Source organism: Lissotriton helveticus, chromosome 9 (genome assembly GCF_964261635.1).
Source record: "Lissotriton helveticus chromosome 9, aLisHel1.1, whole genome shotgun sequence".
In the NCBI taxonomy this organism is placed as follows: Eukaryota; Metazoa; Chordata; class Amphibia; order Caudata; family Salamandridae; genus Lissotriton; species Lissotriton helveticus.
In genome coordinates this window covers 787,776,354-787,789,319 of record NC_136070.1, presented here as the reverse complement: position 1 = coordinate 787,789,319, position 12,966 = coordinate 787,776,354, and the positions used below count along the sequence as shown (strand labels likewise).

The 12,966-nt window shown below is 41.0% G+C and overlaps 1 protein-coding gene across 3 annotated transcripts in view; it reads right to left on the bottom strand.

The window, feature by feature from the left end:
• DMPK (DM1 protein kinase) overlaps window positions 1-12,966 on the bottom strand; it is a 1,011,012-nt gene that overhangs the window by 657,836 nt on the left and 340,210 nt on the right. For all 3 annotated transcript variants that reach the window (XM_078660914.1, XM_078660912.1, XM_078660913.1), the window contains exon 2: window positions 5,007-5,098. In XM_078660914.1, coding sequence (XP_078517040.1) covers window positions 5,007-5,098 — 92 coding nt within the window. The remainder of the gene's footprint in view (window positions 1-5,006; window positions 5,099-12,966) is intronic.

The following is a 12,966-nucleotide window of genomic DNA, read 5'->3' as shown; positions in this document are numbered from 1 at the left end:
TGTATGAAGTTAGCGAAACAATGGGGCAGTAGCTAGCTATACAGATGAGACAGCAGACCACACAGAATGTTATACTCGAGATCGATGACCCGACAGAAGGTAGGGTAACTGACTCAGGGAAGATCAGAGAAGCATTCTGGCGCTTTTACAGTGTACTGTATACAGAGGAGGGAGAAATAGACCAAGATATGACTACCGAATATTTAGAAGCAGATACCTGTAAGCAATTAAACATAGAAGATCAGGAAAGTCTAGAAGAGCCCCCTACTCTTGATGAAATAATAAAAGCAGTAAAGGATCTCTCCCGTGGGAAGGCAGCGGGACTAGATGCAATCCCATTAGACTTTTATATAGCATTTTTAGACCCACTTCAAGAAATAATGTTAGATCTATGCCTACATGTTTTTGGAGGAGGACAACCTCCAAATTCATGGTCCAGGGCAAATATTGTGATATTTCCGAAAAAAAACAAGCCCCCGGACCAGATGGGCTCCTATCGCCCTATTACTCTAATAAATGCTGACTCAAAAATGTATTCCAAACTACTGGCTAATCGTATTTCAATAATTATCCATAAATTCATATCCAATATCCAACATGGCTATATTCCTGGGAGAGAAACCACAAATCATACACAGCGGGTAATCAGCTTATTCAACAGTACTCAGTTGGCAGGAGACCCTATGGCGTTAATATTACTCGATGCCGAGAAGGCTTTTGATAGGGTCTCCTGGCAATTCCTCTGGCAGGCCATGTCCCGGGTGGGATTTAAACAGGTTTTTATACAGGCAACCCAAAAGTTATATAATAATCCACGTGCCATGGTAATGGTTAATGGCTGCCTCTCTAAAGAATTGATAATTACGAGAGGAACTAGGCAGGGATGTCCCTGCTCCCCATTGTTGTTTGCCATCTATATCGATCCGTTTATTCGAAGACTGGAAGGCAGTAGGAACATAGCCCCAATATCGACACAAGGCTACTTAACAAAAACCCTTGCATACGCCGATGACATTGCAATCGTTACTTCCAATCCAAACTTGGCGATGCCTACTATTGAGTTAGAGGCCAAAATATTCGGAAAAATCTCAGGGTATGCACTAAACCAGGGAAAAACCAAGATTATTATTAATAATAACTGTGATATGACAGACTCGCGTATAACAGAATCTGCTACCTACTTAGGGGTGACCATCACATCTGACTTAGAAAAACTTGTCGACGTAAATCTGAAACCCGCATTGAATAAAATGCAGAAAGATCTCCACCGTATTAACAATTTACACCTCTCATTGATTGGAAGGGTCAACGCACTAAAAATGGTCTACTTTCCAAAGCTACTGTATATATTCAGAGCTATTAATCTTGGAATTTCAGACCGTTGGTTTAAGACAATGGAGCGTATCTTTACAAACTTTATCTGGTCATACAAACAACCCCGCCGTTCATACAAACTGCTGACGCTCCCCAAAGAAAGAGGGGGTTTAGCGCTTCCAAATCTTAAAACATACTATTGGGCAACAGTCTTGTTAAATAGCCAGGAACTCTTCCATCTCGATGGGACAGAGGTAGGGGAAGGTAATGAGACCCCATCAATTCACCGGATAATACTGGGGGATAACAGCACAGGCTATCTGTGGAGATATCTATTCGATAGCTATCACAAAAAAGTGAGATTAAAAACGCTTATTGGAGCGTTTAAGGTATGGAAATCGGTGAGGAAGATGGTAGGGTTAGGTCATTTATCATATTATACACCAATTTATAATAATCCTTCCCTACCGGAAATCTTTAGAGACAGCTGTATTAATAGGTGGAATGCGGCTGGGATCACTCATTTGGGATGTTTTTTCTCCTCAGAGGGGCTACACTCCTTTGGAACCATGAGAGATAAGTTTCATCTGGAATGGAAAGACTTCTTTAAGTATCTACAGATTAGAGATTTTTTGTCAAGGCATACCATGAGAGAGGATATCATGTTTAAAATAGACATAGCCGACATTTTAAGCCACTCAGAGAAAAAGTTTAAGATCGGGGAGGTATATTCTCTATTATTGACACATCTTACGAGTGATATTCAAAAAATTATCCAGAAGTGGCAAAGTAAAATTTCGATCTCCTCTGAGGAATTTGACCACTCATTAGGGTTATCTCAAACGGTCCTCATGTCTACTAAACTTCAAACCCAATTTTATAAAACATGTTTTTTTATGTACTACACCCCGGACAAAATATCTAAATGGGGCAGTGGGAGAGGCACTTGTTGTTTTCGATGCAATCTACAAAACGCGGACTGTATACATATTTTTTCTTCCTGTCCCGTTTTAACTCCACTTAAAACAAATATTACACGTTTTCTGACTCTGATCCTTGGAATAACGATCAATCTATCAGATGAAACTATAGTTCTGGGTGTTACAAACCCTGCTAACCACAAAGCGGGTCGAGAACTGATTTTTATCTCGATGGCCGTAATGAGAATATGTATAGCCTCGGCTTGGTTAGATCCTATAGCCCCATCATATCAACAATGGTTTGCAAGATTGTTAGCTATTTTTAATTTAGAGATGGCGATATACAAAAACAAAGGCAGGAAGAGTCAGATTAAGGGACAAAAAATCTGGTCTCCCTTAATAGAATGGTCTAAAACGCAATGATATATACTGTAGTAACCAGTTTGTTTGGCTTAAACCGCAATTCAACTTTGCTATTTTACGAAATTGAATGTTAACGCATTAACATAACTCATAGATTTTCCTTTTCAGTATCGTTTTGTATAGCTTTTAATGGCTTTCAAATGGCCAATTTTGTGTTTTTCTGATCTGCTCGACCGGGGAGGGAGGGATGGGCTCTGTATTTTATGTTGTATTGTCTTCTGTCGTAAAAATATCAAATAAAAAAATAAAAAAAATAAAAAAAGGATTTGTAGTACTCAACTGGAGTATCAGAAAGAAGTAAGGAATATTACAAAAAGTTTGCAGAGACGGCTTACACTGAATATGTCATGAATAAAGCAGTAGAGAGTGCTAGCAAATCCTCAAGAAATGGCATATGATTATCTAGGAGATTGAATAATTAAATTCATACTGCAGTGTCGCGTTTTTACCAAATTATTGTAAAAGACAGATCTGGTTTTGAACAGTGTCATAAACGTATTCTCTGACCCTGATGAAGTGACATTACCAATAGTATAACACGTGTTAGCCTTTGTTTCTAAGTGACAAAGAATTTAGCTTGTGGTGAAATCATTTTTCAAAAAAAGGAATCACATTAATTGAAGAATAACAGAAGTCTCCAATGTGCCCAGACGTGGGTCCCTTGCTCACTTTGCCACTGGATTCATGATAGCCTGGCTGGTGAGGCTTAAACAGGTTCCAGGATGCTTGTTTCCGGACCAGGGAAGACATGGCTTGGCAGTTCGGCTGGACTGTTCCCATGAGGCACAGGGTCAGACTGGGGTGGCGGAGTGAGCTAAAGAATGATGCTGGATTAAACCCAGATCAGTTAACTGGGGGTGAGTGCTTGTAATGTTCAACACTCTGTCCATCATCCCCTTTGGTTTTGGTAAGTTTGCCCTAAATTGGCAGGGTATGCCCAGACCTGGGTCCCTTGCTCACTTTGCCACTGGATTCAAGATAGCCTGGCTGATGAGGGTTATGAACCCGAAACCGGTCCCAGGATGCTTGTTTCCGGTCCAGGGAAGATATGGCTTAGCAGTTCGGGCTGGACTGTTCCCATGAGGCACAGGGTCAGACTGATTTGCATATGGCCATGTCTGAACTGGGGTGGTGGAGTGAGCTAAAGAATGATGATGGATTAAACCCAGATCAGTTGACTGGGGGTGAGTGCTTGCAATGTTCAACACTCCGTCCATCATCCCCTTTGGTTTTGTACAATTTTGAGGTGCCATAAAAATGTGGCTTTTTAAAAATTCAGCACTTACTTCACCATACCATCAGTTGTTTGAATGCCGTACTTCCAGATTTACAGACCAATAAAGGCCTGTTGTAGTTATTTAGCTTTTAGCGACTGTGGGGCATTTATCAATTTTTGGTAGATATCTGTTGGTCCTTTTTTGAGTGTATACGTGGGTATACATTCCAAATAGGATGGACTGGGAATCTGTCATTTTTTTAGTAGATGTCCTGCATCTGTCAATCTCTAAATAACTTTTAAGTATTTCGGTGCCTCACACATTACAAAAATAAACAATGAGCTATACAACAATTGTTTTTTTAACTAAAAAAAGATTAGAATATACATAAGTAAAACACAAAATCAAGTTAAATGAGATATTCTTGTCCTGAAACTGGTGGCTAAATGTAACACCTATTGACCCAAAATCTATCCTTATAACAAGAAATTAGCTACGGGATGTACTATTCTTCTGGTCACAGAAATCGGTCACAAATTGCAAACAGTCATTTTGCGACCAGAAACTCAATTTGTAAATCAACCTTTGCAGTAGGAGGGTGGTTCGCAAAATAAGGATTCTAAATTATTCAGAATTCAACCTATCTAATTAATTTTCCTTATGTAGCTTGAAGATTGTGACACACTCTGATTGAGGACAATCAGAGGATTTTCCTGCTAGGGTCAGTAGACCACGATCTTTGTGACTGATTATAACTCACGAAATCTTTAAAAAAAAATGGTGCATGATTGCCTTAAACAAAACAGGGCTGCTTTTAAAAGTAAAAAAAAAATAAAAAATAGAGAGTGATTTGAGTGGTATCCTAGACCACTGGATACTCCATCAGAAACCCTTACCACAATTCACCAAGGAAAGGAAAGTGATCTCCTTCCATTTTGGGAATAGGCTACCACTTTAATTTGGGAGTTTGTAACTTGTCAAAGATCTGCCACCAGAATTCCAGTAACAAACCACTGACAGATAGTGATCAGAATCGCAATTTGGAAGGATGCCTACAAGGCACCCCATTCAATTAGAGATTCAGTATCCATTTTTAAACACATTTTAGAAGTTAGTAAAACTTTACACTTACCTCACTGAAAGCTCCTCGACCAATCACTTTCAAGATTTCAAAGTCATCTCGTTGAAGCTGGATTTCCTTCAGGCGATTTGTCACAGACTCCGCTAAAAATCAAAGGGCATACATTAAGAGGTCTCAAGGAGCAAAGAGGCAATGTACGACAAGATCATGAATGTGTGAAAGAGTCCTTTTAAGGGCTGGCAATCTCCACTGTCAACATGTTGGTTGCCAAAGATCCTTAAAATTGGCCTGCTTGCAGATACACCTCAAACCACTATTAATAAAATGCGTTTTAGCGGATTTCTAGCAACAAAGAATAGGTTATTCCGCCAATTCATACTTTTTTCTGTTTGTATTTTCTAATCGACTTGCCAAAAGTCGTTACTTACGAAAGGAATAGGTTATTCACACAATTCATACTTTTTTCTGTTTGTATTGTTTTAAGTAGTTTCTAAACGACTTACCAAAACTCGTTACTTACGAAATTAAGTAACACAAGTAAGCCAGGCATAAATCACAAACTTTGAAAAATACATTTCACATTGAAATCACGGTCCTTCACAAAAAAATGTCCTTCCTTCTCAATCAGAAGCCAAAATTAGACTGGACATGATAACATGAGCTCCGGCTTAAAAAGAAGAAGCTCCAGTGAGTTAAATGTAGAGCATGTTTGATTAATCCTTAAGGCTGTTTGTGTTCCTCATGGACTCACAGCCATACCTTGACTTGCTTTCAGTGCTATATTAAAGAAACCTACTACTAACCAGCGAACAATCACCTGAGTTCATTCCATTCACTAAGGCACTAAGGCCCAGATGTAGGTAAATCTAATTTACCGACTCATAAATACAGAATTTTACAGATTCGGTATTTATGAATCGGTAAATTTGAAGGTGGCAGATGTAGGTAATTTTTAATATACAATTACCGAATCTGTAAGATTCGGTATTTACCGATTCGGTAAATACCAGGGGCCTCATTTATGAGAAATGACGCATCGCTGCGTGAAAGCAGCGATGCGTCACTTCTCAGTGCGCACTCCTTGCGACATACCTGATGCGTCATATTTAATGTATGACGCATCATGTCGCAAGGAGTTACAGATACGTCAGTATTTCTGACGTATCTGTAAGCGCAAAAGTGACGCATTGCTGGAGTGTGTCACAAAAGTGACGCAACTCCAGCAATGCGTCCGCATCAGTCTTATGCCTGCTGTGAGGCAGGCGCAAGATTTTGACGCAACAGCGTCCTAAAAGTGACGCAGTGAAATCTCATAGATTTCACTGCGTCACTATTACGAGGCTTTTTGCGGGGGAACGCCCCCTCTGCATACATTATACCTTTCGCAGGTATAATGTAGCGCAGGGGTTTACAAAGTGAAGCATTTGCTTAGATGCGTCACTTTGTAAATAGTGCGCAACAGGAGGCATGTTTTACGCCACCGATGTGTCACAAAAAGTGACGCATCGGAAGCGCAAAACTGACGCAAGGCCTCATAAATGAGGCCCCGAATCGGTATTTCCCATTGATTCCTATGGGCTTTGAAGCCCATAGGAATCAATGGGAAATACCGATTCGGTATTTACCGAATCGGTAAATAACGAATCCTGGCAGGGGGAACGGGGTGTCACTTTGACACCCTGTAGCACCCCAAATGCAGGCTTATGTGCCATGTGGCACACATACATGCCCTAAGGGCATGTCTGTGTGTCACATGGCATAGGTGTACATGCACAGATGTGCATGTACACTGGAATTCGGTATTTTACCACCCAATAGGATTGGGTGGTAAATACCGACTCCTAAAGGGCCTGTGGCACTCTTTGAAGTGCCAGCTACATCTAGAATTACAGAATCGGTATATTTACCGATTCGGTAATTTACCGATTCGGTAATTTTACCGAATCTGTAAATATACTGATTCTGTAATTTTAAGCCCCCTACATTGCAAAACCCAAATACCGGTCGGTAACGGCTGAAATCGGCCGTTACCGACCGGTATTTGGGCTCCTACATCTGGCCCTAAGGGGCAGATTTACAAGCCCCTTGCGCCAACTTTGCGCCACTTTTCCCATGTTAAAAGTGACGCAAAAGTGGCACAAGGGGCTTGTAAATCTGCCCCTAAGGGTTTATCGCAGAAGGTCACTGGATAATTCCCCCAGCAGAGCATAAGAAACTGTTTTGGGATGCTTCCTAGTTCATCTAAGGCAAAGCAGTTAATCAATAAATGCATAGACCTTTCTGAATACGAGTCAATAATAAACTAAATCTGAGCTCTTTGGGAACACCAGTCCAGGCACCGCCTCACACTCTAAACAAACAAGACACTATCTATGCAGCTTGTAGCTATGAAAGACAAGTGAACATGTAATTAGGAGTGTAAGGGTTGAATCAAAAAATACTTTATTAGGCTCAAGGCTATAAAAGCAGAATACAAATGGATAAATATATATATTTACAAATTCATTACAAAAAAATAAAACACACATAAAATGGCAGCATTACAAATGCGCTCTTGATAAAATGTAAAACAGCATAACATGTATAGGGGTGACCGTAATTTCTGTAGATATGCTAAAGTTGCATGATTTTGGCTAATGTTAGTAGGGCACAAAAGGTACCAAAAAATGACGGTGCAAAACACTATAAATTGTGCAAAGCTCATGCTTTGAGGTGGTGCAGATCACTAATAGCGTTTAGGGAGTGAATCAAACCACCTGACAGGTATTGGGAAAGCAATTATAAAATGCACAGTACTGAGTCTAAAACAAGTAAGATAAAATCTGCATTAAAAATCTTGGGTAAAGGTCAGCTATGGTTCTAGCCATGCCGAAACACATAGGGCCGAATGTGCACCTACTGTTCTTAAATATTCTCCCTTTAAATTACGCATCCTAGCCGTATATTTTAAATATGTGTTTTTTATAGTATCTTTAGAGACTATACCTAAGACCCCGGGGTTATCACAATACTGGAGGACACCTATGTAGGAGAAAGTATGTTTCAGATATGAATACCACGGAACTCTTAGTAAATTATCAATGTCCAGGCAATGGAGAAAAGGGATTTTGACAATCCTGACTCCAGTTGATGCCAGATTGTATACAATAATAAAATAGGTGCAAACCCATCAAATCCTTCAGGTAGTTCAGCCCTACTTTGGCTGACAGGTTACGTTTGCTCTGGACCTTGGTACTGACCTTGTTTCTGCCAACAGCTTACATAGAAAGCTATCTTCAATTCTATGAAGTAAACGAGAGTTAGTATGACCCCCAACCACCAGCTCCATTCAAGGCCACTGCAGAAGATTTTGCCTTATAGATGTGAATAGGCTCCTTCACGTGTCTATGTCTGAGTCTTGATGCAATTCTAAAGACACCTTCAACAGCTCTCTGGAACTGAATAGGTCCGGCCCTTATTTCGAAAAAAGCATTCTATGTTAACCTCTTGATTCAGTTGCACTTTGTGTGGCTCTGATGAAAGAACTAAGGAGAAGATTTATTCATTTTTGAAGGCTCTCTTCTATTTTTGAGGGCAGAGAGAAAGTAAGGGTCAAAGGAACGTTTGCCTAACAGAGATGTTAGATCAAAGGTTATTGCATAGTTGCTTTGGCAGCCCTGGATCTGTGATGAATCAAACCCAGATCTTTTGACTAGGTGTGAGTGTTTGATTGGTTCTGATGCTCCGTCCATCACCACCCCCTTTTGTACCGCTTTGGCCGCCATAAGTGTGGCAGGGTATGCTCAGACGTGAGTCCCTTGCTCCCTTGCTCACTTTGCCACTGGATTCAAGCAAGCCGGGCTGAAGACGGCTGGAATGCCAGAAACCGGTCCTCGGAAGCTTGTTTCCGGTCCAGGGAAGGCATGGCTTGGCAGTTCGGGCTGGACTGTTCCCATGAGGCACAGGGTCAGACTGATTTGCATATAGCCATGTCTGAACTGGGGTGGCAGAGTGGGCTAAAGAACGGTGATGGATCAAACCCAGATCTTTTTACTGGGTGTGAGTGTTTGATTGGTTCTGATGCTCCGTCCATCACCACCCCCTTTTGTACCGCTTTGGCCACCATAAGTGTGGCAGGGTATGCTCAGACGTGAGTCCCTTGGTCACTTTGCCACTGGATTCAAGCAAGCTGGGCTGAAGACGGCTGGAATGCCAGAAACCGGTCCTCGGAAGCTTGTTTCCGGTCCAGGGAAGGCATGGCTTGGCAGTTCGGGCTGGACTGTTCCCATGAGGCACAGGGTCAGACTGATTTGCATATAGCCATGTCTGAACTGGGGTGGCAGAGTGGGCTAAAGAACGGTGATGGATCAAACCCAGATCTTTTTACTGGGTGTGAGTGTTTGATTGGTTCTGATGCTCCGTCCATCACCACCACCCCCTTTTCCACCACCCCCTTTTGTACTGGATCTGTGCCAAGCAATGGATAATTGTAAAATGAAGCACTACCACCAAGATGGACAAATATGGTGTTAGAGGTATGCACTTCATCACTGTGGAAACATTGGGGTTGGTGTGCTGTTGCTCCTGCACAAGAGCAAGGTGGCTCGACTCTCTCCCCTTGTCCCGCCCAACAACAAACACTGACACTGTCAAACCAGAGGCAGATTTTAATGAGAGCTCCGGCGTCAAAGATACAGAGTTCTGTAAATGGAGGGCCTGCTTCTAAATGGGTAGCTCTAGTGTATCAAAATTATGATTACACCACAAAAGTCACAATAGTCCTCAGTTTGATAAAACTGCACATTTTTGCCGTGACTGTTGCCACTGCCCATGAAAGTTTGTTCTGAATGCACTTGTTAAAAGAAAGAATGAAAGGCATATTTTTATTCTACCAGACTCTTCTACTTACTAGTGTTATTATTAATATTTTTAGAAAATATACTTAAAATATTTAAAATATACCTCATATTTCCTTTCCCTAAAATGAAGACAACTACTGCAAACGTCAAAACAAGAGACACGAATAATGGTAACTAAGAATGCTCTCTTAATTAAGAACGAAACTTTTTTCATTCTCTTCTTAATGTATTCACATTTGCTCTTAATATCTAAATGCCTAATTTCCATATTGCTTAACCCCTTTGCTGCTAGGCATCCCCTACCCCCGCCACCCCCCTGTGCTAAGCCATTTTTGGGCATTTTGGGGTAGTTTGCGTTTAGGCCCCTGTAACTTTTTGTCCACATAAGGTTTCAAGAAATAATCCGTTTTTCCCTACAAAAGGTCTCAACATAGGATTTGTGGTGCTAAAATCACCATCTTCACAGTTTTCAGGAACAGGCAGACGTTTGTTAGAAAACCAATATTTTACACACAATTTTTTACATTTTACTGGGACATAGCCTATTTTTATGTTTTTTCTATGCTTTCAACCTCCTTCCAGTTAATGGTAAAAATAGGTGTGAAAGCAATGATGGATCCTGGAAACCTATACATTTCTGAAAGGTAGATAGACTTCTGAATTCAGCAAGGGGTCATTTGCGTAGATTCTTCAAGGTTTTTCTACAGAAACTAACAATTGAAATGAAAAAATATTGAAATTGAGTTGAAAAAAACTGTCATTTGTACCAACGTTTTCACCTGTGAATTCTTCTAAGTATGGCAGATCTTTAAAAGCAATATACCGTTACATCCGCTGGACCCTTCTGGTTATGGGAATATAAAGGACTTGTAAATTCACCAAGAACCCGAGGTATCCAGAGCCAATAACTGAGGTGCGTCTTGCAATGGTTTGTCTTTGTGTACCGGGTATATAGCAATTCATTTGGTAAAATATAAAAAGTGAAAAATTGGTACCACGGAAACCTATATATTTCTTGAGGTTTGCAAGGGATATCTGGGTAAACTACCCATGGACTGGGAAACATGGGAGGCTGTGTTTTTAGCAAAAGTGGAGGTTTTAGAGGGGGAGGAGTGAACCAGAAAGGAAATCAGCTCTATTGAAACATTGTTTGAGAGGTACTGGGATGAAAGAGTTCAAGAACCTCCTGTTTTTGTCACTACTAGCAATATTAATGTTTACTTGTATACATCTAAGCAATTGTCTTTACAATATAGTAAGAAAACTAATGTGGTAATGGAAAGATTCATTTTTCATTTTTAGGTCGAGCATTTGAGACCTCTTGTATATACTTTAGTATATAATTATATGTGTATATACTTTGTGGGCTCTGGAGATCAGCCTTAGGACTTGTCTGCTTCCGCTTAGGGACTTTTTTTCTGTCAACTGCCTCTATTTAAATGTCTTGATAGAAAACAACCAGAAGAGGTCAGCAAAATACCAATATTGCTTTTTGCTTGTGCAACTGCCTCTATCTAACTGTCTTGATAGAAAACGACCAGTAGAGGTCAGTAAAATACCAGAATTGCTTTCTGCTGAAGGACTTTCTTTTAAAAAACAATTCTGCCAACTGCCTCTATTTAACTTTCTTTTTTTTTTTTTTTAAACAGTTTTATTTGGCTTTTTGCATAGTCACAAGACATTGAGATACTGACCTCATTCAATTAATCGTTTACATTGAAATGTGTTCACTGCTCATATTGGTAGTGTGTAGTGTCATTCAATAATACATTCTCCGGTCAACAAAGTCTCGGTAGTACAGTTCGTAACGTATTACATAACATTGTGTATCAATGGTCTGAGAGTTATTCGTATATTTGTACTTTAAATCATCCAAGCATTATGTACATTCCTCACGTTTTTCCCATTATTACTTAGTATGGCCTTATCCCGTACCCAATGTATTCTCATCCTCATTCTATGGACTCGAGTCCGGGTTTGGCAGGTCCTGTGGGGGTTCGCATATGTTACCGCGGTACATATTCCATTTCTCCCATATCCGGGACCACTTTTTCGGGCACCCCCTATTCATATATACTGCCTTCTCTGCTACCATTGCTGCGTCCATATCATTCCCCCATTGTGTCCCTGAGGGTGTGGAGGTAGATCCCCATGTCCTAGCAATGTTCCGTTTTGCTAAGGTCATACCCAGTGTGGCCCATGTTTGCAATCCGCGATTGAGGTCCGTAGGTGACCATATATTCAGGAGACAGCACCTCGGTTCTGGCGCTAGGTCCACTTCACTAGCTTCCGATATCTCTGACATGATGGACCTCCAGTATGTTTGTATGGAAGGACATTCCCATATTGTGTGATAGTATGTACCCCGCATGCCACATCCTCGTAGACAGTCTGGCTGCGGTATGCGTCCTAGTTTGTACAAAAGTGTGCGTGTATAGTACACCCTGTGTAACACTTTTAGCTGTATAAGTTTCAACCGGGACGGTATGGCTGCGTCTCTAGCCGAACCCAACGGATACAGCCAATCCTCATCGTCTATATCTCCCAGTTCCACCTCCCATTTGCTTCGAAGTACCGCCATGGGGTCTGGAAGATTATTGAGGAGCTTACGGTATGTTAGCGAGATTGCTTTTTTGTCCAGGTGGTCAGTAAGGAGTCTATCCTCCAGTGGGGAGGAGTCCGCTAGTGTGGTCCCTGGGGGAATGGCGCCCTGTAGGGCATGTCTGATTTGTGTATAGCGGTATAGCTCGGTGTCTGCCATTCCGAATTTGTCTTTCAGGGCCTCAAACGTGATAATTGCTCCCTGATGCCACATGTCCCCAATTTTAGAAATGCCTATTAGGTCCCATTGTCTGAAGCCTTTAGTGTTTGCTAGGGTGCCAAGGCGCCGTGTGTCCCATAATGGGGTACTATTTAACTTTCTTGATAGAAAACGACCAGCAGAGGTCAGTAAAATACCAGAATCACTTTAGCATTATCTAGATTCCAGTCCATAGAAATTGTCTTCCACGAGCACCCGTAGACATTAATAGTTTTTTCAAATCTTGTATTTTCAGTGATATGACCACTGAAGGCCCTGATTTTATATTAAAAACAGAGCTTTGGACCATACCATTTCCTGCTGAAAGGCAATATTTCTCTCAATGTGTTCCCATACCTGGCGTGTCACTCAG